At 40.6% G+C, this 23968-nt stretch overlaps 1 protein-coding gene across 1 annotated transcript in view; it reads right to left on the reverse strand.

Annotated features, from left to right (window-relative positions):
• Window positions 1–23968, reverse strand: part of oprl1 (opiate receptor-like 1) — a 95122-nt gene that overhangs the window by 13741 nt on the left and 57413 nt on the right. The window contains exons 3-5 of the mRNA XM_034087727.2: window positions 16349–16436; window positions 14037–14219; window positions 12351–12441 (exon numbers count right to left, since the gene is read on the reverse strand). Of these exons, the coding sequence (XP_033943618.1) occupies window positions 12351–12441; window positions 14037–14219; window positions 16349–16436 (362 nt within the window). The remainder of the gene's footprint in view (window positions 1–12350; window positions 12442–14036; window positions 14220–16348; window positions 16437–23968) is intronic.

Genomic DNA, 23968 nt, shown 5'->3' on the forward strand with positions numbered 1-23968 from the left:
TTTCTCAGTTGCAATTTTGCGACGGTTTTTTCCATCACATTTTATCGATGGAATTTATATTGAGACAGTTTCTCTTCAATGTCTCATTTCTCTGCGGATAATACAAACATAAAACTATGAGACTCCCTTTTTATAAACCCTGTAGAATGCAGGATCAGATCCGATGAATACGATAGTCTCTCTCATTATTGCTTCACACACCATTACTCTCTCATAAACCATTATATGTTCAGTCAGAAACACTTATATTAAGGAATTGACCATTTCAAGCTAATTTGAGAGGGCTCCCAAGGAACTCTAGAAGCAACAGAGATTCTGCTGACATATCTTAAACTGCACTGTAACTTTTATCCATGTATTTTTCCTTTTAATGTTTATTTTATTAGCTTTTCTTTTTTATGCTTAATGTCTTTCATTTTTTGTAAAGCACTTTGAATTGCCTTGTGTTGAAAAGTGCTATATAAATAAACTTGCCTTGCCTTGCTCGGAGAACACGTGCCACATGATGCAAGCAAAACAATGAATGCAAAGCAGTAGGTGTTGGGTAGCACTTTGGCGTCTCCAAGAGCAACCGCCATTTAAGGGTCATGTATGTTCAGCAGCGCAAAAGCATCCTGGTGTCATTTAGACATGACTTAATCAAATAACACGCACTTCAGCCGTGTACAAATAACCGGGAGCCTGGGTGCGGCACATCTCTGTCAGATGCATCAGCACGTGTGTTCTTCTGCCTTCCAATGGCTGCATGCAGTTGATGAAATGAAGAGGCAGTAAGGGTGTTGCAGAGAAATAGTGTCGGCATATAATTGCCTCGGCGCACAGAATCAGAATCCTTTAATTCTTCACACAGAGGGGAAATGTGCACTGCATGGTTACAGCAAAGACAGAGTACTGATAAAGACACACATACAACTGAATATATTTGCATGTTTCCAGTCTCTGGTAAGTCTCTTCATCAACAAATAAATAAAAGGTTTAATTCCTATGCTTATAAACAGAGGAGACGAGTGACATTACCTTATCATACTGTATGTAGTACGACTTTTACAACTAACTCATTCAAAATATACCACAACATCATACATGATGATGCGTGGCAGGAATGACATACTATTAGCATATATATTTGATCGTGTAATAATAACATTACATATTATTTGCATCCTGCACCATTTTGTTTTCTAAAAGCAAAGAAAACACAACAATAACATTAAATATTGGATAACGACGAGGGAAGTAACACTAAGGTTTATTACCATATTATACAAATCTACATTGTAAACCACGGTGATACACAGTTTTTACGTGAGGTTGGAGTTGTCCTTCTTTCTGATTGGCTGACATTATTCATGAATGTGAATCCTATTTGTTTTCCCTCGGCTCATTTCCCTTTCAATAACTCTGGGTTAAATCAAATACGATCCCGACACCCACGCAACCTGCCTTTGTGCATTTATTCGTGCAGAAGGCGGTTTGTTCTAAATCAGTTCGGCAGAGGAAGTGACCTTTAAACCATTACACTGCTGAGTCTGCTTTATGACATGTTTGTTTATATTGTGACTAGTCATATTTCGTGTTTTCTGGTGGTGCATATTTGTTATTGATTATATTATTTAGGTTCTTTTTATGCACAACAATGTTAAGTGTATGTTATCCTACTCCCTAACTCGTGTGATCCTAGTTTTGGACGTTCGGGTGTTTAAAGCGACATGAAGGGCAAAGTAAATGGTCATCATTCTCCTCTCAATATAACCTTTACGGTTTTGTTAGCTCCAAAACTACCAGCTTAAACAACGCAGTCCTTGTTAAATAAACACAATGCAGCGATCTTTGTTGCAAATTGGCTACAAAAGGTCAACTTAAGGACCAATTCAAGTTCATTTGAGGTCTTTGCAAGGATTTCAAACAACATTACGATAGTCTTACTCACACCAGGAACAACAGATGAGCACTGAGAGACAGCCAGGAAACACACTCCGACACATTCCATACAAATCTTTTGGAGTGATTCGTCAGGGCGTCTATTTATGACAGTGTGACGGCTGCTGATGATATCCTCTCTCCTGCCAATGTGTCCTTGGGCAAGGCTTTTGACCCCAATTACTGAGAGCGGCGTGTCCTGACTCTCCCTGCAGCCGTCGAGTTATGAAGCCCAGCTGTTTGTTTCGAGGTGATTGGAGGAAGAAAGGAATTGGTGTGAAGTACGGTAAACCTTATTTACCCCTGAATGTCATCTTGTGGTACAGCTAGAAGTCATGTGATGAGAGACCAACACATTGTTAACACATAGGAGGCAAACGGGGGATATCAACACAAGTGTGAACAATTACAAGAATGGAAAGACAAAGCAAAGACAGTGTGTGGCAAAGATAATGATATTACTAAGAATGATTAAAGTTGATGGAATTATAACGATTAAAATAAGAAATTGTGAAATAACCTGTTATATAAAACCATAATATACTGTTCTGATATAATAACCGCATTCTCAATTAAGTTTTAAGGAAACATAATTCTGTCAGCATTATGGTTGAAGTTTTTAGCACATACTGTAGTAAGCATTGTCATTTCAAACAAAACAACATTTTTACAACTTGGTTAGGTTTAAGCCCCTGTCACACTGTCCCGAAATTGACACCCGATGGACACACGAATATGGAATTGTGAATTTCGCACGAAGATGGCCCCGAACCACACACGAAGGCAACATTTACATTACATTTAAGACATACAACTGCAATGAAAGTAACACAAACAAGTATGTTAAAGTACTATGATACTGTACTGATATCTTCAGACTTTGTTCTTTACTTTCTCCGTCTTTATATGTAGAAAATATTACGTTTTCTCCGTAATGTTGTTTCCATAACAACAACAATTTCCTGTCAACCTGTCAATTTCCTGACAATTTCCTGTTCAAAATAATATATTATATCCTTTTTAGTTTCACAGAACACAAATTGGGTTATTTACATAATATATTTACATGATTTTGTTGTGCAATAAAACAACCGGATGGACACACGATAAAGGAAATGTTCAAATTCGGCTGTGATCGTAGCAACATCGGGCCGTTCGTGAGGGCATCTAAAGCCATCGTATGACCGCTGGCGGAGTTTCTCAGGCTCCGGCAGCAACTTCGTGAGCGGAGGCAAAATCTTTGGCATGCCAAAAAATTGCCGAAGGACCTTGCGAAGGTTCATTTTCGTGTTGAATTCGTGTGTCAATTTTGCCCTTCGTAAGGCCATCGTGAGGGCATCTTGTTATCCTCGGTGCCATCGGGCATTCGCCCTGATCAGAGTGAATGTGAATGCACCGATGATAACACGAAGATGACACGATTTGACAAGATGTCCTCACGAGTGCCTTACGAAGTTGCCGCTCCACCGGCGGTCATACGATGGCTTAGATGCTAGGGGTGTTGAAAATAATCGTTTCTACGATGCATTGCGATGCGGACGTGGACGATTCGGTCTCGATGCAGTGACGGAAGATAATCGGTTATAGAGTGGTAACGTTGCTTCCTGATTTTCTGGCCGCGGCTTTACTATAACATTTTTTCTGTCACTTTAATATCAAATCGGTCGGTGACGCAGAGATCAGGGAACAGACGTGACAGCGGCATAGCAACACGGAGCAGTCTGCTTTATCCACCAACACAAGAACACCAGTCCAGAACCGACAGCAGAAGGACCCGCTCTCAATCACTCCGTGTCAGAGACACAGGGTCCCTGTGTCTCTGAGCCACAGCGACACGGAGTGTGACAGGGATTTATGTTTTTCAAAAATAATCGCGTTACAATCATGTCAGGTTTTTGGTGGATTTAATTAAGTCTTGGATTGCAAAGTATGAATGTCCTCTAGCAATTTTCAGACGATATATACGTGTGTAAAGTTTGTGAAGGCAGGAGGAAAAAAGCTCGATCACCGTCTCCTCTCCGTTCCTCCAAGCCCCGCCCCCTCCCTGAAAATAATGAGTGACAGGCTGATGGTGACCCGATAGAAACTTTATTATTCACTTAATCACTGAGATATAATGAAGCTAATTTAATCTCATACATTCATGGGATTTATGTAACAGTAAGACAGAGAATGTAAATGTGCACCCACATGCACTATTTTTGTTTGTATATGCTGTTGTAAATACTCCTGTTGTCTGCTGTGTTCAGACTCAAGTCATGTGTGTGATGCCTCATTCAGGACATTCAGTGTCCTTTCTTAACAGAAGACTGTTGCTAGAAGCTGCAGCTAGACTGCAGAAGCATTAGCTTTTTGTTTTTGAGGATGGAACATCTTCACACACGGAGGCTAGACCTATACAATTCATTTATTTTGGTTTATAAATTAATGTCAAGACATTTATGTTATTGATTTCTGAAGCACTTTCTAAATAATAAAAAGAGAGTTCATATGTATTTACTGCATGTATGCATTGATGAAAAATAAGCCATGTGCAGTAATATAGAAAATTGAGGATGCAACGCATTGGTATGAATCGTGATGCACCGTGATGCACCGGGATATCGAACCGAATCGAATCGTTGACAGGATAATCGTAATCGAATCGAATCGTGAGACCAGTGAAGATGCACAGCCCTATTAGATGCCCTCACGAATGGCCCGATGTTGCTACGATCACAGCCGAATTTGAACATTTCCTTTATCGTGTGTCCATCGGGTGTCAATTTCGGGACAGTGTGACAGGGCCTTTAGGAAAGACCATGATTTGGCTCAAAATAAGGACCTTTGTTACGTGACTTAATTGTTTGTAAAAACAGTAAGTAAAGTTTTAGTTTCACATGCAACACGGAAGAGGATAACATGAAAGTAGTTACAGCGAACGCAAGTACAGACACTGAGATGAGAATTAGAGTGAATACTATACTACAAAAAACATGTTCAAATAAGGTTAAGGAAATGGACTGAAAATAAATAATAAGAGAACAAGGAAACGTAAAACAATTGTGGTAAAAATGAAGAAAATACAGACATGAGAATAAGCAAATAGGAGATATATAGAGAGAGCACGGAGCAGAGCATAGTTCAGCTATAGTGGAGTAGACTAATAAAAATGATTATAGGATTAGGCTGTAGCTGCAGGCAGAGACTGGATCAATATCTAACCACTAGACCTCCAATTCCCCTGCTAGGGACAACATATGTCTCCATTTAACCGTAACATAGTCCTGATTATACCTGTTCTATGTGCGGGCAATCACTGGCTGTTGCAGTCATTTTAATTTGGTTTAACCCTTACTGAATATGCAAGCACATTTATTTGATGTCCTTCTCTCTGTGGCCTACCATTCAATCTTTCAATGTAACTGTATTAACTATAATATGTACAGTTATTCGCCAACAATTAATCACCATTGGATTGACATTACACAATTTAGTTTAAATAAGTATTGGTCTTAAGATAAAATGGTTCTTTAAGGAAAGAAGTCAAAGTGGTCGCTGACAGCAACAGGAGAGATTGTCCGGCCTCGTTCAGGCTCAGAGAGAGAATACATTCACTGACAAGCAAGAGCCTGACCATGCGAACCTTTACAAAGCAGTAGATCCATTTTAGAATTGACAGGTAGGCGGTGAAGGGCAGACAGGATTGGAATAACAAGAGGCCTCTGAGAGCGCGTCGGCAGTCTGGAAGCAGCGTTCTGCGCAAGCTGCAATTAGAAATGATTTTGGCTTGAAGGGAGAAGAGGAACGCTTGTTGCAGTAATTAGGCTGTGAGGAAATTAAAGCATCAATGACCACCTCCAGGTCTGAGTATGAAATGTTATGCGGACATGTGACAAATGAAAATTAAATGACAGGCGTCAAGATTTGTACGAAAATGATTGGTTTCTAACGTCACATAGTCTCCATGCAACCCGACTGAACATATGAGAAATTGCAGTTGAAGTACTTTGTGCTGGTGTCAGAAATTACACAGATCTCTGTTATTAAACCTTAAAGATGAAGGGACCCTACATTTAAACCTTGAGGGATCCCAAGAAAACGGAGCAGTATACATGATCAGGATAATACTGCAACATGAGAACAAACTAAATCAATTAACCTTATAACTGATGCAGAATGTTTTTCTGTAACGACATTATGTGCTTCAGTAATATCTTGTTTTGAGATTGCAGCAACACCCTTCCTGCCAAACAATCCTGTCATGGTTTGTTGATGAGCGATTGCAGTCCTTTACAACCCTAACTAGTTGGTGGGGGTTTGTCATAACAAACCAATCAAAGCCCTCGCTCTTTCTCCATCGATGCAAGGGAGTGCAGCCAGGGCAGCACCCGGCACCAGGTAGTGTCTTCATGTCCGCACTGCATGCCAGCTGGCAACCCTGGGGTGCATCGTAAGTCTCCTAGATGCATTCACATTTCCCTAACCTGTCTTTTCAGATAACCATGTGCCTTTATTAGTATTGGCACGGTTCACATTTGTCTCTACAGCTGTTTTTGACTACTCGTGTGCCGCCTCAGAAGAAAGGACCTCTCACTTATCTAAAAATAATGTTCCTAGTGTTCTGGCGTCTCTCCATGCATCCCCTATGGGAGGGACTACGAAGCAAAACACAACAACAGTATTATAAATTAGAGCAGGAAACTTTCCTCTTCTTTCCAACTTGCTAAACAAGTCATACATTGTAAGATCACTTAGTCATAACCCAAATGAGTAAGTGAGCTAAACAGGCAGTGTGTTAAAACTGCAGTGTGTGGGATTTATTTAGTTCCAAAACAGAAAAGAAGCCAGAAACTGTAGTTTTATTAGCCAGACGCTGCTGAAGAAACATGTACTCGTATACATGCCTGTTTGACTACTGATGACATTTGATGCTCATTTTATGCTTTGCATTTGTATAAATATTTATACTTCCCCAGTGAGATCATATGAAAGTCTCTGTGCACCGTTACCGTAGAAACTGAACACAATTCTTTAAATGTTTTGGCCTTTTCAGGAAATAGCTGCCATCTGCGAGCCGTAAACTCCAACAGCAAGTGTGTCATGCTATCTATCCAAGGCTGCTAGAACGTTTAGAACACACGCGCGCGCGCACACACACACACACACACACACACACACACACACACACACACACACACACACACACACACACACACACACACACACACACACACACACACACACACACACACACACACACACACACACACACACACACACACACAGGCTCTTCATCACTCTCACACAACCCTATAAGGCAAATGCACTGCCTTGAAACACACACACAGACACGCACACATTGTAGTGTGTGTAAAGACGAAGGACCCAGCTGGCCCTAGGCTCTGGAATACTTTGCCCCTCCATGTGAGGTCGGCCCAGACCCTGATGGTTTTTAAATCAACACTTAAAACTCACTTTTTATCTCTGGCTTTTGTTTAATTATCTATTTATTCATTTAGTTATTCATTTAGTTCTTTATTTTAATATGAATTATCTATTTATTCATTTAGTTATTCATTTATTCATTTAGTTCTTTATTTTAATATTTATAACATAACATAGGATTTCATAAAGTATTTTTAAAATACTTTATACATTATTCGAATATAGGAATAGTAGATAGGATCACTTAAAATATAGTACCTTATATTTCATCTTTTTTCCCTTTAGACCCTTGCGGTTTATTCTTAAAAACCCTTACCCACCCCCCATTTCCCCTCTGCTGGTCTATGGCCTTGTAGAGGGTAACGGGGTACAGAGTCGCATCTGACGAAGAGATAGGTTGTTGTGCTCCCTCTCTCTGTTTCTTATATCTAATAGAACTGCTCGGGTCTTGATAGATTGAGTGGGGAAGTTCATGAGATCTTTCTAGAGGGTTATCAAGAATAACTTTCATACAATGACCTTTTCCCTCTCTGTCTGTGTCTGTTCTCTTGTTCCGATTAACCCAGCCACATCTTTGTTCTTGTTTTGTATCTATATCTACGCCGGGATCCGGAGTCGAGGCTGATCCTCTTGCTGTAGTCCTGTGTCTTGGATCCTCTATCCTGAGTTCTGGATTAAGTCGTGGACTTCGGGTCGTGGCTGAACCTGTCTCTGCGGTCCTGCCTTGGGTCTCGTCATGCTGCTTCCCTGATGGCTTCCACAGGATTCTAGCTGACATCCTCGTGGATTCATCTTCTCATTACAGACACATGCATTTCCTAACATTCTGTCTATATGCTGTAAAATGTATTATCTCTTGGATTTACACACGGCATCTATTGCACGTCTGTCCGTCCTGGGAGAGGGATCCCTCCTCTGTTGCTCTCCCTGAGGTTTCTCCCATGTTCCCTTTAAACTGGGGGTTTTCTCTGGAAGTTTTTCCTTGTCCGATGTGAGGGTCTAAGGACAGAGGGTCTAAGGACAGAGGGTCTAAGGACAGAGGGTGTCGTTTTTTCTCATACTAATATTCTGAACAATCTGTGCTGTTGTATTTGCTGTAAAGTGTCTCTACTGTAGGCTATTTTTATTATATGTGCAGCACTTTGGCTCGACCAAAAATCACTTATAAATGTGCTATATAAATAAAACTTGATTTGATTTGATCCACTCAGCAGAAACTGATAAGCAGAAATTAAATGAGTCTATTTCGAACTGAGAAAGAAGCTGCCGTTATCCATCCGGTGTTATCAGGTATCGAAAAGACTCAGATGAACAAAGGGTGTCTGTGAATAGGGTTCAAACCTCCCGACATTTACATCCTCTTTATAGATTTGGTTCGAGTCCTCCAGGAAGTTGCAACCTTTCTGCTGAAGTTCAAACATAATTGTAGACTTTTTCACATATTTGAAATGTAATAATGCTGGTCTTGTGTCTTTGTTAAAGTAATGGCTATGTATCCAAACGTAAGTGTAACGCCTTCATTGGACTCATTGGACTCGACATCTCTAAGCAGTTGACCAATCACAACAGAGCCGGCCAGCTAACCAATCAGAGCGGACAGGGCTCTAGTTTCAGACAGAGGGTGAAAAGAGGCAGTATGAGAAAACTAAAGTGCTTTTTGAACATTAAAGCATGGAGACATGTCCCAGTAGAGACACTACATACTGATATGAACCTGAATGTGAGCAGAATAGGTCCCCTTTAAAACAAATGTTGCCTTTGAAGCCTTAATCTATATCTGACAAATGCAAGGGACACTTAGCTTCTCCTTCAACTGTGAATCCCCTAAAATATCCCCTCAACAATTTCATAATTTATTAGATATGTGCTGCCTCTTTTATGATGCCTGACAGTGCTCATGCATAAAGTGACTAGAAATGAAGGTTTCTCATATTGCTTGATGAACATAAAAGAGAGCTGAAAATATGGTGAGGGAGTGCTTTCTGATTATTACTGTGATTAAGCAAAATGGCTTCCTCATATGACCCATGCTGAAGAGTTTCAACAACTTAAATCAACTTAATTCAGCAGTTTGCTCAGCTGAGTTTTTTTTTTTATATATGTGTATTCTGTTGTTTTAGAAGGAAAACAGGATGTGCATTTACTTATTTTCCTATATGGCGCGAAGCCTGCGAGCTAGTTCAGGCAGTCAACTCGAGCACTAATGATACATTAACACGCAACGCGTCTCTCTTACAACCAACCAAACACAATCTCCTTAACTTGCCGCTCTATTTAAGCTGCCAGGTCTGCCTGCCTCTGCCTCGCTAATGCTGATGCGTTCACGTGCAAGAGATACTACATAACATACTGACAACATGTACAGGTAACACTTCCACCTGTCGGCTCGGGGGATAGTTACCTAATCATCACTCAATGTTCTATGTAGATCTGTGGAGTGATGAGGCCCGAGCCTAGATGCCAAACTCAACTATATGCTGCTCTAATAAACATATTAAGAACACGTGAGTTGTCTGACTGAAATGGACCTTGTGCTGTTGAAGCTTATACGCTCATCTAAAAGCAATTCATTCAGACATGTCTCATTTTGAGAAGCCTTTAAAAAATTTTTAGAACATTGTTGCTGTAACAGTGAAACTTACAAAACCATAAGAACAAGGTAAGAAGATGCATGTAGTAAATAGCTTTTTAGTACATATTTGTAATAACCCTATCCCTAATCCCCTCCTTTAAACTCAGTTGGAATTCTTCCCACATGTTCGTGCTCTTATTCCACTTTGAGGTTGTTTTCCTCACCCCTTAACAAACCTAAGTGACAAGAGGATGAACCCGCCTGCCATAGAGAGAAATATAATGATGCAGTTTTCATACAGGCTTCACACACTAATGGAACATTGCTACCAGGAATGATGATGACAACTGAAGTCAGGCATTGCAATATGCTGCAAGAGCAGTTATTCCAAACACAAGATAAACTGTCTCACACACGCACACTTTTAATACAACAGTGAGATGAACCAGAAGATTAAACGAACCTTGGTTTAATCAAATCACGCATGTAGTAGGAGATGGGCAACGCACAAGAGGTTAACCTGCAGGGGGAGGGGGAGCACCTGATGGACTGAGGTCTCTACAGGAAATGGAATTCAGCTGTGCATCTTACAAGGGAGCACCGCCAGATGTATTTATGCAACTTCTGGAGACGGTTGATTCAAGTGAGTGTGCGTTAGATTTCCAAATCGAGGTGGCACTAGCTCCTTTTTGAACAACAAGCCAATATACAGAACCAAAACAACAATAAAGGCACATTAAAGGAAATTATTTGAAGGGAATAATTAATGATATATATTACCGTACTTTTCGGACTATAAAGCGCACCTGCATATAAGCCGCAGCAGCTAAATTGTCCGTCTGTCTTGCTCTCGTTCTGTCTCTCGGTTCCACTTTTACTTTGGCGCGCGACCCGTCTCACTCTTTTCCGGCCTCCAGCTTTTCCTGCTGGAGCCCGCCCCTTAGAGGTGGCGGGCGCGGACCGGTCATAGAGCCCATAGAGTTAAAGGTGGTTAATGTTACCTGTAAAATCCATAGATTTAGGAGGTCCCCTAGTGGCCGTTAGCTGTACAAAAAAAAATGGGGAAAAAAGTCGCGGCTTATAGTCCGAAAAGTACGGTACTTCTAACTTTTTTTGGATCCCATTCTCTTTAAGTGCAGAACCAATGCAATGAGGTTGTGTTTGGTAAGTTTGACATCTGAACAGAAACGTAAGCATTTATTTTATTATTTGTTATGGTCATAGTAAATGTTTGTTTTGTTAAAGGTGGGGTAGGTAAGTTTGAGAAACCGGCTCGAGATACACTTTTTGTTATATTCCATGGAATGCTCTTAACATCCCGATAGCAATGAATATCTGAAGTGCTTTGACAAAAAATCCATACAAAAATATCATCTGTGGAAGCCGTGGCGCTGTAAAAAGTACAACCAATCATCTGAGCCGGCCCTGCTAAAGTAACTGGATGGCCTACCTGCCTGTCAGCCTTCCATCTGTGCACAAACTTACCTCTGCCCTCATTGGTCATGTGCGCGTTCGTGTGTGTTGGAGGAGGGGCTCTATAAGGAAGTGGATTTTCTCCGGCTGTGTATTTTCAAATTCTAGCGATCTCGAGCCGGTTTCTCCGAAATGACCTACCCCACCTTTAAGTATTTTTCAATCAAATGACAAGTGTTAGTTATACAATGTAAAATAATGTAATGTAAATATGCTTTAATTATGAGCTTCTGCTAATTGAATTTACATGTGTTTTCCTGATTCAGTTGATCTCAGTCATGCATATTTATTTTATGTAAATGCCGGCGCTCGTAATTCATATATGTGTTTATGCCACATTCATTCATGTGGCGTTAGTGCGACAGGCTGCAACACATCTGCCTTTGTACTTACTGAAAGTCATTGATAATCACAACACAGTGTTGGTTTTTTATCACCTCTGCTGATTGAACTGCAACAAAAGAAATGGACCACGAGCTGAATGTTCTTTCTATTTTGGTAGATATAAATATGCACCTGCTGTGTGAAAGTTCTAAAAACACGGAGCACCATGTGGAGTATTGTATAATGTCGCAGGCAGCCGGCTGTCAAAGCTCTGTATTTATTTGATAGGAAACAGCGAGAAGAAGAGGCATCACGCGATGATGTGTGCTGAAGCTATTAGTCAGACGCTGCGCGAGAGCAGCGATAACAACTGGGACAGCTCGTTGCATATGTATTTGTGGTGAAGGTGCAAGAATGTGTGCATGCAGAGGTCATTACAAGCACGTGTGTGTGTGTGTGTGTGTGGTTAAGCTTGTTTTCATCACTATTTGCGGACATCAGTCTGTTTACACAATCACGTCATGGGGACCTCTGACTCTTTGGGGACATAGAAAGCAGGTGCCGAAAAGCAACGTGTGTGTGTGTGTGCGTGTGTGTGTGTGTGTGTGCATGCGTGTGCTTGTCAATTACTTACTGCCATGCTCTGGTTCCATCTCAACATTTCCCAGGAACATGGCTGGAACACCGAAGGCTGAAGCCAACACCCACACACAGATATTCACCACCTAAAGACATGATAACATGATGGTCAATTATAGATTTCCAATTACTCAGACAGAAAAGAAAAAGTATCTTTCAACCCTTTAATCTTCAAGCTTAAAACGTCTATTTGAATGTGTAAGAATAAGAAGGGCTAATAACAAGCACTCTGAGGGCAGCGAGTCTGTCCCATTGTATGCCCAGTATTCCACAGTAAAAGTCACTACTACTTACAATACCTGTGTTTACCTGAGGCATTACCATTTGACAAGTAGTAGTTTCAATTGTCTTACCTTGTTGAGCAATGACATCACTGTTCAAATGCATATCAGGACTAGCAGAACAATCTAGAACTTGAACAATTTATACCTTTGCTCAAAAGGAACACTACAATACTCTATCACTAAATCAATCAAGCATCTATAGCATTGTTGGACTTAACAAAAACGGGCCACACATTACCCACCATTCACACCAACTGCAACTATGTTATTGTATTTACTTGCACTATTTTATCAGTTGTATTGTGTTGCACTGTTGGAGGAGCATGTGACCTAAGATTTTCATCAACATAACTACACTGCAGCGATGTACACGTTACAATAACAGCCTGGAGTCCTTGAATCCATTACTGTCGGGTGTGCAATGATTATATCGTAGCAAGTGACATGACTTGAAGCAATTAGTTAGCATTGCACTAAGTTTGAAGTCACAAAATGACTTTAAACCTTGTTCAAATGTGCAGTTGTAATCCCCAACAGACTTTGATGTGTAAAATCAATTTGGTTCGAAGTTAAGTGGTGTTATCTCGTTATGTTTTGCACATCATCAATGACTCTGATGAGAAGGATTGTGCAGACGAGCTGTTTGAATCAGTGTTTCTTCATTTTGACATTTCTTATCAGCACTTGAAAAGGTCTGTTTCTCAGGGTGTCGTTACAGGACAAAAGGTTTACTCGTCAACGTCGGTTGGAGAAATTGGTCGAATGGATTACACTTTTTTCTTTTCTTACACCCGTATATCTAGAGGTTACCACAGGAATTAAAGCTCATGCCAGTAAATATATAAACAAGCCACAAACATTATGTAACACACTGCAATACGAGTTCTGCATTTCTTATTTACCACAGTTACTGCACAGCTGCAGACACATCAACAGCTGTGCAGTAATTGCATTAGATAATCTGAGTTATATGATTATTAAACCTCTTGCTTTATTTACTCTCGGCTTTTTGGTAAGGTCTAAATGTAAAGACTGCAAAAGCACATACATTTTTTTTTTTTTAAACAGGCAGCTTGGCTATGACATTACACATCTGAGTTTTCATTTCAATTATCATTCCATCGCAATTTTAAAATGATTTCTAGTTTTCAAACCTCTGCGGCCACATCCACTTGTTTAGTATTCAAATCTGCAATATTATATCACATTTGAAAATGATGCCTGTATCAGTTTATCTTTATTTCTTTTGAGTTTCCCAACATGAGCACACACAAAGCCTTTTTTAAGGATCCATGGGCTGAAGTGTCTGATCTGATGTCGGCCATTGCAGGGGCAATACAGAAGGTGTGAAGGATTTAAAGAGGTAAATATCTCACTTTGAAATGAAACAGTTTTACCTTGGCCTTGTGAGGAGTCCTCATGTCCAGCGCCTTGACAGGGTGGCAGACAGCCACATATCTGTCCATACTCATCACCGTCAGGGTGAAGGTGCTGGTGAACATGTTGTAGTAGTCGATAGACACCACCACTTTGCACAGAGCGTTCCCAAACGGCCAGAAGCCCAGGAACACGTCTGTGCCCTAAAACAAACATCCAGAAATCAAAGTTTGAGCATAAATACAGCTGCAAGCAGAACAGAGAATACAATCTCCTCTGTTATATAACTGTTGACACTTAATTATCCATGAAGTGGAATACACATATAAAAACCCTGCTGGTGAAACAGCAGAATCGAAATTGTATTTTAGGTAATATATCAGTCAGAGTTCATGTCTGAGTATAACCAGGGGCGGACACAATATAAGCTGCATTTTTTTGTAAAATCCAGTACAATCACTCACTAGTTAATGTAATGCTGCCTTTTTAAGAATTCAATCATGTTTTAATGCTTATCGGCATTGTTTATAATCTTGTTCCCTAATTCATCAATCATCAATAAATCTTGACCCCATTGTGGTACCAGAACAAGGGTACTTTTTAGTGATATCACATAGAGTTACTAGGAAGCCATGCTGAAGGAAAAAGACACAAGGGTTGCGGTCGGATAGTTTACAAATCAGCTCCTAAGTTCTAACCCTATTGTCTATTCCTTGACCTCTGAGTGAAACGTCACGGGGTTAAGGGATAGTGCATAGGAGAATTCAAAAGGACTTAGGAGAAGAGACTGCGGTACTTTAGAGAATCCGAATGCACTTTCACTATCCGAGGTGTTTATGATGCGCCAGCGGCCGTCATTGTGTGCGTCTGCTGCTGTGGGGAAACTATGGAAACTACAGTTTTCTATACAGCGGACTACAACATGGATGTTTAATAAGAACGAGGGACTACTGTAAACTCATCTTGAGACTCTGCACCGTGCTCTGAAGCTGCTGCTTTGCTTTATGAACGTGGACAACAGAGAAACATATTCTTCAGGACCAAAGTTGGAATTGAAATAAAAAAGGAAAGTGAAACTTATGCTCGTCCCCCTCTCCCTCCGGTCCACATTAATACAAATGATCCCAATACGTATGATTGTATGAACTATGAAAATATCTTAAAATCAATACAGATGTATTTATAAACGTTAGTCCTTAACATCTATCACTGTGTCACCATTCAAGCATCTTTTAGAAGTTGAACAAACCCCACACAGCTCAGTAAAGACTGTGAAATGTTGACTTTATTTGATCATTTCAGTAAAAACTAACGTTCATATTTCTCTCTCTGATTATAATACTGGTGAACGTTCAGAACAAAGCACTTTGGCAACTTACCACCTACGTTTTAAAATGCTTAATAAGCACTGTAACGTTCATGATATCATTTCTCGGTCATAATCGTTTGTTTCCGTGAACGGCCGACTGTTGTGTGACGCAAATGCTGCGGCTGCAATGCATTGTGGGGCAGCATTTTCTCCTCTCCTTTCGGTGAGGGAGGTCCAGTGGTTCCTAAGCTAAAGGAGGTTATAAAGGAAGTTTGAAACCTCCTTTCATTTCATGTAGAGAATTGGAACGGCACTTATCATGACTTCACTCGGTTAGGAAGGTTCCTAAGCTAAATGGACTATTCGACTGCAGCCCTGGCTTTGAAAAAGATGCCATTACCAAAGCGACAAATATTGATGTCACTTGTAATCTTGTAAAACTAATTGAACCAGCAGCAGCATAACACATGAGCAGAATGCTAATTGTACAACTTAATTAATGGTTAGGCTGTGATGGTGTTTGTTGACATTCGTTTGAACTTTCTATCTTTAAACACAACAGCCCCTTTGGGTTTTAAGGCAGAGTAATGCCTGATATGATCCGTAAACAAATGAGTGTACCACATCTGGAAGTTTACACATTTCAAAGATCACCTTTATTAATACCCTAGGGGAAATTCCACTTTTCACTATGGTGTCATTTTATAATTACACACATGCACAACTTAGACCTATAAACATGCACAAAAGAAGAGGCGGCAGAGCAAAAGGGACAACCGGCAATTTCCAGGAGGCAAACTGGCACCTCTACAGCGACCAGTCAACACTAGTTTTGGTCCAATCAGGGCTTGAACCGGCAATACTTCGGTACCCAAGCCAAGTGCCTATTACTGCCGCCTACAATCTTAAACTGTATAGTATCTGTTACCAACTAAACATTCATTTATAGGTTTGTTTTAATTTAAGTTAATCTTAAGAGTGGGCAAAAAGAGTAGTTTAAGGAAAAGGTGGAATAGGTAGTACCTGGAAAGGTAAAGTCGCCAGGAACAAAGAGTCAGCCAGAGCCAGGTTGAAGATGTAGATGTTGGTAGCTGTCTTCATCTTTGTGTATCTGCGGAGAGAAAAAGCACAGACACACAAAAGTTCAGTCAAATGAGAAAGCTTGTGTCAGGCAGCTTACTGAAGGTCACAAACACATGTTACTTGTTAGACGCTTTCATCCGAAGCGACTTATTTTGATTGTATATACTTTATTAATCCCCGTGGGGAAATTGTTTCTCTGCATTTAACCCATCCCAGTGTTAGGAGCAGTGGGCTGCCATTTTGAACAACGCCCGGGGAGCAGTGTAGGGAACGGTGCCTTGCTCAGGGACACCTCGGTAGCACTTGGTCTTGCCGGGACTTGAACTGGTGACTTTCCAGTTGCCAAGCCAAATCCCTATCGACTTCGCCACCACCGCCCCTAAATATATATATATATATATATATATATCCACTGCGCCACACACCTCCACACATTCCCACATTTGATGTAACACCTTATTAAAGCGTCTGCAGCCACGTGCAGTCTGCAGTCTGCATAACAGAGGCCCTGTGGGTCTGTGCTGGGTCCCATTATAATGCACAGAGTGTCGTTGTGAGGTGATGCTGATCAAATTGATGTTTTTTATCTAGATCACCTTGAAGGAGAGTGAGGACATTGTTACCATGAACGATGACTACTGATGTGGATCGATCAGTGCATCTCATTAGACATTGTGACTGAGCTTTTATTTTCAGTTCTGAATTGTATTTTATAATATTCAAATAAGATACGTAAAGGATACTGCCTGAAGTGACTTCAGTGGCACAAGTTCACACAAGACCGTAACTCTCCAGGAAGTAATGCAATGATACTTTTAAACATTATTGCCCAAGTTGTAAAAATGACTAAACAAATGATCACGAGTATTTCGCAAATCTAGCCAACTAAAGTAACATGCATTTGGTCAAACATTACCAAGAGTCAACATTAAAAGACCTTTTAAGGCATCTATTGTAACTCAAGGTGTAACGAGAAAGAGGATTTCCAGTGATCTATAATGGCTTCAACATTTTGTTTTTTGAGGGTGGCACTAAACAAGAGGAACGGTTGTGTGATCATTGCTTATGTCAACATGGTTCATCCTGTGGCGACCAGGAGTGTTGACAATACATTTCTAAAAGATAGCCCGTGATCTATGTTGATTTTTTGGACAGACTTTTGTCTTGAAGTGTCCTTTCTCCTGAAGTGAGTTGGTCGTGGTTGGGTAGTGGCTCAGCAGCAGTGTGATGTAAGCCTGCGGTTTGTGTTTCCACTTTGTTTGGTTGTCTCTTTTATGTGTTCAGGGGTCTGATGGTCCATAGTCTGCGCTGCCCTGAGGGATCCCGTGATTTTTATTTACACACACACACACACACACACACACACACACACACACACACACACACACACACACACACACACACACACACACACACACACACACACACACACACACACACACACACACACACACACACACACACACACACACACACACACACACACACACACACACACACACACACACTTGAGATGGATAATAAATGAGGCATTCATGTTATGAGTGTGTGTAGAGTGTGTCTGCTGCCACTTTCTGCTTCAGCTGCCCTGAATAAAAACTTCACAAAAACGCAATGCAGTCAAATATTTCCGCCTCACCCCTCTACTCCTCCCCCGTATACTTCAGTTTGGCCTCGGGCTCTTTAGCACTTTGCCTTTTTTCCTCCACTTATTTATTTCACCCTGTTTTATCCATCTTCCCCTTTGACTCCATTTTTCATACTCGCCCCCCATCAACTTCCAATTCCAGAAGACGACTGTACTCAACACCTCCTTCCCTTTTTTCAGGTCCTTCACTCATCTGTTCCCTTGCATCTCAACATCTGTCTCTTTCAGTCTTTCATCCTTTCATCCCCTAACTTTTAGTGTTCTGTATCTTTCCTGCTCTTCACTTGTTATCGTTGTGATTGCTCTCATCCTTCCTGCCTTTGTCTGCATTGCATCTGCACATTTAAGGAGGATCATTTTAAGATATCTTCAATACTTGTATGCAACTTGATGCGTAAAATATCTAAGACTCAAAGATCAAAATGAAGAGAGACTGAATAATATGCAAATTGAACACCTGTGGGGAATTTGCAGCATCACAAGGACAAAAGGGAAATCAGTCTATTAAGCATCTCATGTTCAAATGTGAAGCATGTTCACAAGGCAAGTCACGCACTTAAACTTAAACTAATGTAATGGACTGTAGGTGTTCGTTTGTATCGGCACCAGTTGCTTTCAATTTGCCTCGACTTGCATAGAAAACAGGTATAATTGTTTTCATATAGTCAAATCTGAATCTTCTCTTCATATTTGTTTTCTTTATGTCTTCATGTTCCCACTTCTCTCATACCTTTCTTCCTCTTTGCATCTTCCCATCCTGCTAAACCTTCCTCTTTCCTTCTTCCTAACCTCCCATCACTGTTTGAACATATTCCTGCCCTTATCAATTCCTTCTTGCATCTCTTTCTCTTCATCGTGTACATCCCTTCCCACCTCCTTCCCTTATCCAACTAAATCTCTTCTTTATTCTCTTCTTTATCCTGAGTATATCTTTCCTCATCTCCTCTGATTCTTCTCTTTATGGCTTCTTGTCCTTCTCCTCTTCCAGCTCGACCTCTCTCAACATATGTCCCCTCTTTCTCTCTGCATACTGAAGACTTGCTGGCAGGAGATTCTTCAGAGAGAATATGTCATATCTGTTTGTCTTCCTCTTTACACGAGGGACCAAACCAAATCCAGCCCAACCCTCTAAATCCTTTTTTCTTTTCGGCTTCATCTTCATAGAGATCTTGTCATCTCTATTCATATGTCGTGAGGTCTATCTAGTCTTCTGCCCTTCTGTCTCATCGGCTCAAAAGCTATTTGCTCTCTATGTCTATTGGCATTCACTACCTCCTGGTATTCAGTCCTGTTCCCTACACCATCTCATTTCCTCTTACTCCTTTCCTTTCTTTCTCCCTCTTTGTCATGCAGTGAAGATTCATTGCATTACAATGATGAGTTCAAAGCTCCCGGCAGGAAAGAAGAGAAAGAGAACAATACATAGGCAATACTAGAAGTAGAAAGGACAGAAAGGCAAGCCCCGAGAAAAGTTAAAGTGGACCTATCATGCTATATTTGAAACATATATTGTACCTATACAAAACATGTCTGTGAATGTCTTTTTTTTACAAAATACCAATCACCCATTGTAGCCATGCCTCATATTGCTCAAACCCCTCTTTTGAAGCCCTGCTAGAGAAACGCAGATCTTGGGTCCTTAGCTTGAAAAAAAAAAAAGAGGAGGCGGAGCTAATGCCTGATCAGAATTCTACCGGAGATACAGTTCAATTCTGCTGTGATAAAACGCCATCCTGTTCTAAACCACATCAAAGATTATGTCTGAAACAGTATGGAGCTCAAATGCTTTTTCTCTTGCAGGTTTATCACAAGGTGAGTTCCTTTTTTTATTTCCTGCTTTTTAAATGTGCTCTTCAGTACAGGTTAGCTCTGAGTGTTAGCGAAGCTTGCTAATGTAAACAAAGACGTCCAAAACACGTCAGGCATTGTTTCTGATTGTCACTACCCGATCTTTCCCCCTGCCCGATCGGTACTGCGCATGTGCGAGATGGTCCGCCATATTGGACAACTCCGGACGGCAACCCAAGATGGACACTTGACACAGTGGCTTTTAGCAAAGCTCAAAAAGAAAACTCGAGAGAGATGAGTTATTGTTATTACAACGTTCACTATTATTTAACAACTCTTTTTATTGGGTTCTTTTATTTGGGGTTAAGTACATTGTCAGAATAAGTGAGAAATGGATTTAACTTCTGTTAGACAGCCATATGCCATACATGTTTGCATACATTCACAGTAAATATGTATTCAGTATGATAGCTGTCTAACAGAAGTTAAATCCATTTCTCACTTATTCTGACAATGTACTTAACCCCAAATAAAAGAACCCAATAAAAATAGTTGTTAAATAATAGTGAAGTCACGTTGTAATAACAATAACTCATCCCTCTCGAGTTTTCTTTTTGAGCTTTGCTAAAAGCCACTGTGTCAAGTGTCCATCTTGGGTTGCGGTCCGGAGTTGTCCAATATGGCGGACCATCTCGCACATGCGCAGTACCGATCGGGCAGGGGGACGGATCGGGTAGTGACACTGATAGCAACTTCCTGTGGGTCCACCGAGGTCAGTTTGGTTGGACACGTCAGTTCAGATGGAAATCTGTATCCGCTCGTTGTACACCCGTTTTTAACAGACTTGGGTACGGAGGAAAAGAGAGAGGGTTTTATACATATTTATGTATAAAAGACATCACAAAGTGCATTTTGCATGATAGGTCCCCTTTAAGATACAGTCTATAAAGGACCATTGTGTACTCTAACAACGATGTGTATGAAGTGTATGTCCTTCTAACTGAGCTTCAAGAGGGCAACTTTCAGGCAGCTTTACAGTCGTAACAGCATGCAGGGCATCGACGTGTTTTTTTGGTGATAAAGAAATGTGTTGTTTATTTCTTGTACACTGGACAATCGTTCAAATATAGAGAATACAACTGAATATAAAATAAGTATTGATGCACGGCACTTTTCTTTGAAGACACAGCTTAAAAAGCAGAGAAATACACAAGCAAAGAATAAAGAAACAGATCAACAATACGTTTTCTAAATGTGTTAGCCTTGCCAAAAAAAAGGATATTTTTTCTGCAGCTCAATTAGTTGTACTTAGCCAGGAAGTGTTTGTAAATTCACTCACGGATGAGCTTACTTTTTTAAAAACCGTTCCACGATATGGAAAATAGCGGAAAGCCGGAAACCAATCAAACATGTTTTGTTTCTCTAGCTTAATATACTGTAGCTGGATCTGATGTTTTACTCTGGAAAATTAAATATGTGCGACTAATTAAGGAATAATGAAGGACTGGTTATGAAAAATATCACGACACACTCACTCACAAACACAGCCACAGATTGATTTAACCAGCATTCACAGCTGTTTTAGGCTCCTTTTACAGATACAGGGAGAGTTAATACACCAGTATGTTGAGCAGCTTGCAGAGACATACTGATATCTTGAAATTGACTTGTGTGGAGATCATGCGTATAAGGTGTCACAACATAATAACAGCACAAAGGTGACGTAACAAATGTGTAACTGACACATGATTAGCTTTAATCAAAAACTCAGCCTTCAGAAGAGCTTATGTTCAACAGAAGAACTTATGTTGCACTTATGAAGAATTTAGGATTAAACAGAGAATCTGACATGGGATCAAACGGCTCCATCTGTGTGAGCGCAGCCGTCAGCCCGGGTCTCTCTCCCTCTGTGCTTATTACTTACATTCCTAAAACGCAGCGGTAACACACTAATCTGTTAGGCTCAGTCTTGTTAGCATTCTCTGTCTGCTTGCACTTAACAAATCCCACAATCTCCAAAACAAGCATGAAATATTGAGACATCCATTACAGACGGTCACTCTAATTCTGTTTTGTTCTCAGTCCAAATGAGAGAGCATGAGACAGGCTGCCTATTTGACTGCAGGTCACATGCACACCCAACATCGTAATTAAGTGTCAACAGACAAGTCACATCTGCATGACAGATACACACACACTGTGCTTTGGCCGACCTGCCTGTCAGCCTTCCATCGGGGCACAAACTTCCCTCGTGCCCTCATTGGTCATGTGCGCGTTCGTGTGTGTTGGAGGAGGGGCTCTGTAAGGAAGTGGCAGATTTTCTCCGGTTGTGTATTTTCAAATTCTAGCCCACTCGAGCTGGTTTCTCCGAAATGACCTACCCCACCTTTAAGTTGATCAAATGAAAACTATAAATAGGACGGAAAATAGTCAACTAAAGTAAACTCCCCTTTAATTAAAGCAACAATAACTACCGATTGGTTCCCTGTTGAGGGTTTCTGGTTAGATGACTGGAATTAGGTCTGTCGTTAACACAATTTAGACACTCAAGAGACGTTTGGTATTAAATCGGTCAGTAAACAACCTGTTTTCTATGTATCAAAATAAATGAGAATACTAAACGTCATCACACCGATATTTGCCGCCTTTAGCTTAGGAGTGGTGACGGGGATCCATGCGACTATTTTGTAGTTTGTTTGTAGCGTTTCCTTGGCCTTTTACTTTCGATGATTGCAGTGCCCATCAACAATTATAAACGGGCGTTACTATGTGGAATTTCTCCTGCTGAACAAAATGTGTGAGTATCATAAACATTTTCTTGCCATATTCCATCAAACAACAGAAACATTGTATTGCTTTTTGTAGAGCAGTGTTTCTCAAACTTTTTCATATCAAGGACCACCTAACCAATAAAAAAACACTCGCGGACTACCTAACTCCACACATTTCCAAAAACACATCGTTTTTTACAAATCGCCTGAAAATGGTACAAACAAGTGGCAACATGTGTGATGAAGGTGTTTATCTGGGCTATATCATGCAATTGAAAGTGAAACTTAAGCTCGTTCCATTGCGGAGATATTCTCGCGAGAGTGCGAACAACTTAAATAAATGTATTTCTTTCAAATGTGAAATGTTACCAATATACTCACGGACCACTAGGGGGCGCTCACGGACCACCAGTGGTCCGCGGACCACACTTTGAGAAGCACTGTTGTAGAGGGATGCAATACACAAAAATACACATTATCTACACCACTATTGGTCCTATATGAACAAAACCCAAATTAAAAAGCCCTTTTTAAGGCAAGAAAAGTTATAACAACTCTACTTATTTAAAAGGTTTTCCCTCAAGGAACAGTCATGAAACCACATCCTCTGGGGAGCAGGAATGTTGTCAGAAAAGATCAAGGTATAAAAGATTATGAGATGTGTAGGCGAGATATGTTTTATGCTGTATATTCTCAAAAAGCACCCCTGAGGCAAATTGTGTGATCTGTGGTATGGGGCATCATAAATAAGATAGATTTGACTTGACTATATTTCCTTTCCCTGGGAGTTTTTGTCTTTAGTTCCTCCCCAGAGTTAAGGTGATCTCAGTCAGGTTCAAGCTCAACAGCAGCCTGATGTTGTCTTGTTTCTGCGGTTTGTTTCTGTCAGGTTGCATTTTTACCGCAATCTGTTGATAAACTGGAGGCAGTATTCCCAGTCCTATGTTCCACTGACTGATAGACTCAGACCTGATATCATTCAGAGGCCGTCTGTATTTCAGTAATTCCACATTCTCTCTAAAGAAAAGCATGACATATTGAGCCATCCATTAAAAAGGGTTTACTGCCTCATGCCTCTCTTACTCTCTCTTTGCCGGCTAATTCCGAAGATCTCTCCCTAATTCGCATTTGACTTGTCCTCATATTTACACAAAGACCGGTATTATCCTCTGAACAAAATGCAATCTGCAGGCTAATACCAGCATGGCTGAAGCTGCCGGCCCTTTTGCCTGAGACCGGTGAAATTCAGCAAAAATAATAAACCTTGGCGAAAGTTAAGACGAAAACCAATTTTGAAATGGATGTGGTGTAAGCTAACTTAATTACATGAAAATCAGTGAGCAAAAGTGCCAA

The sequence above is a fragment of the Pseudochaenichthys georgianus genome, chromosome 7 (genome assembly GCF_902827115.2).
Source record: "Pseudochaenichthys georgianus chromosome 7, fPseGeo1.2, whole genome shotgun sequence".
In the NCBI taxonomy this organism is placed as follows: domain Eukaryota; kingdom Metazoa; phylum Chordata; class Actinopteri; order Perciformes; family Channichthyidae; genus Pseudochaenichthys; species Pseudochaenichthys georgianus.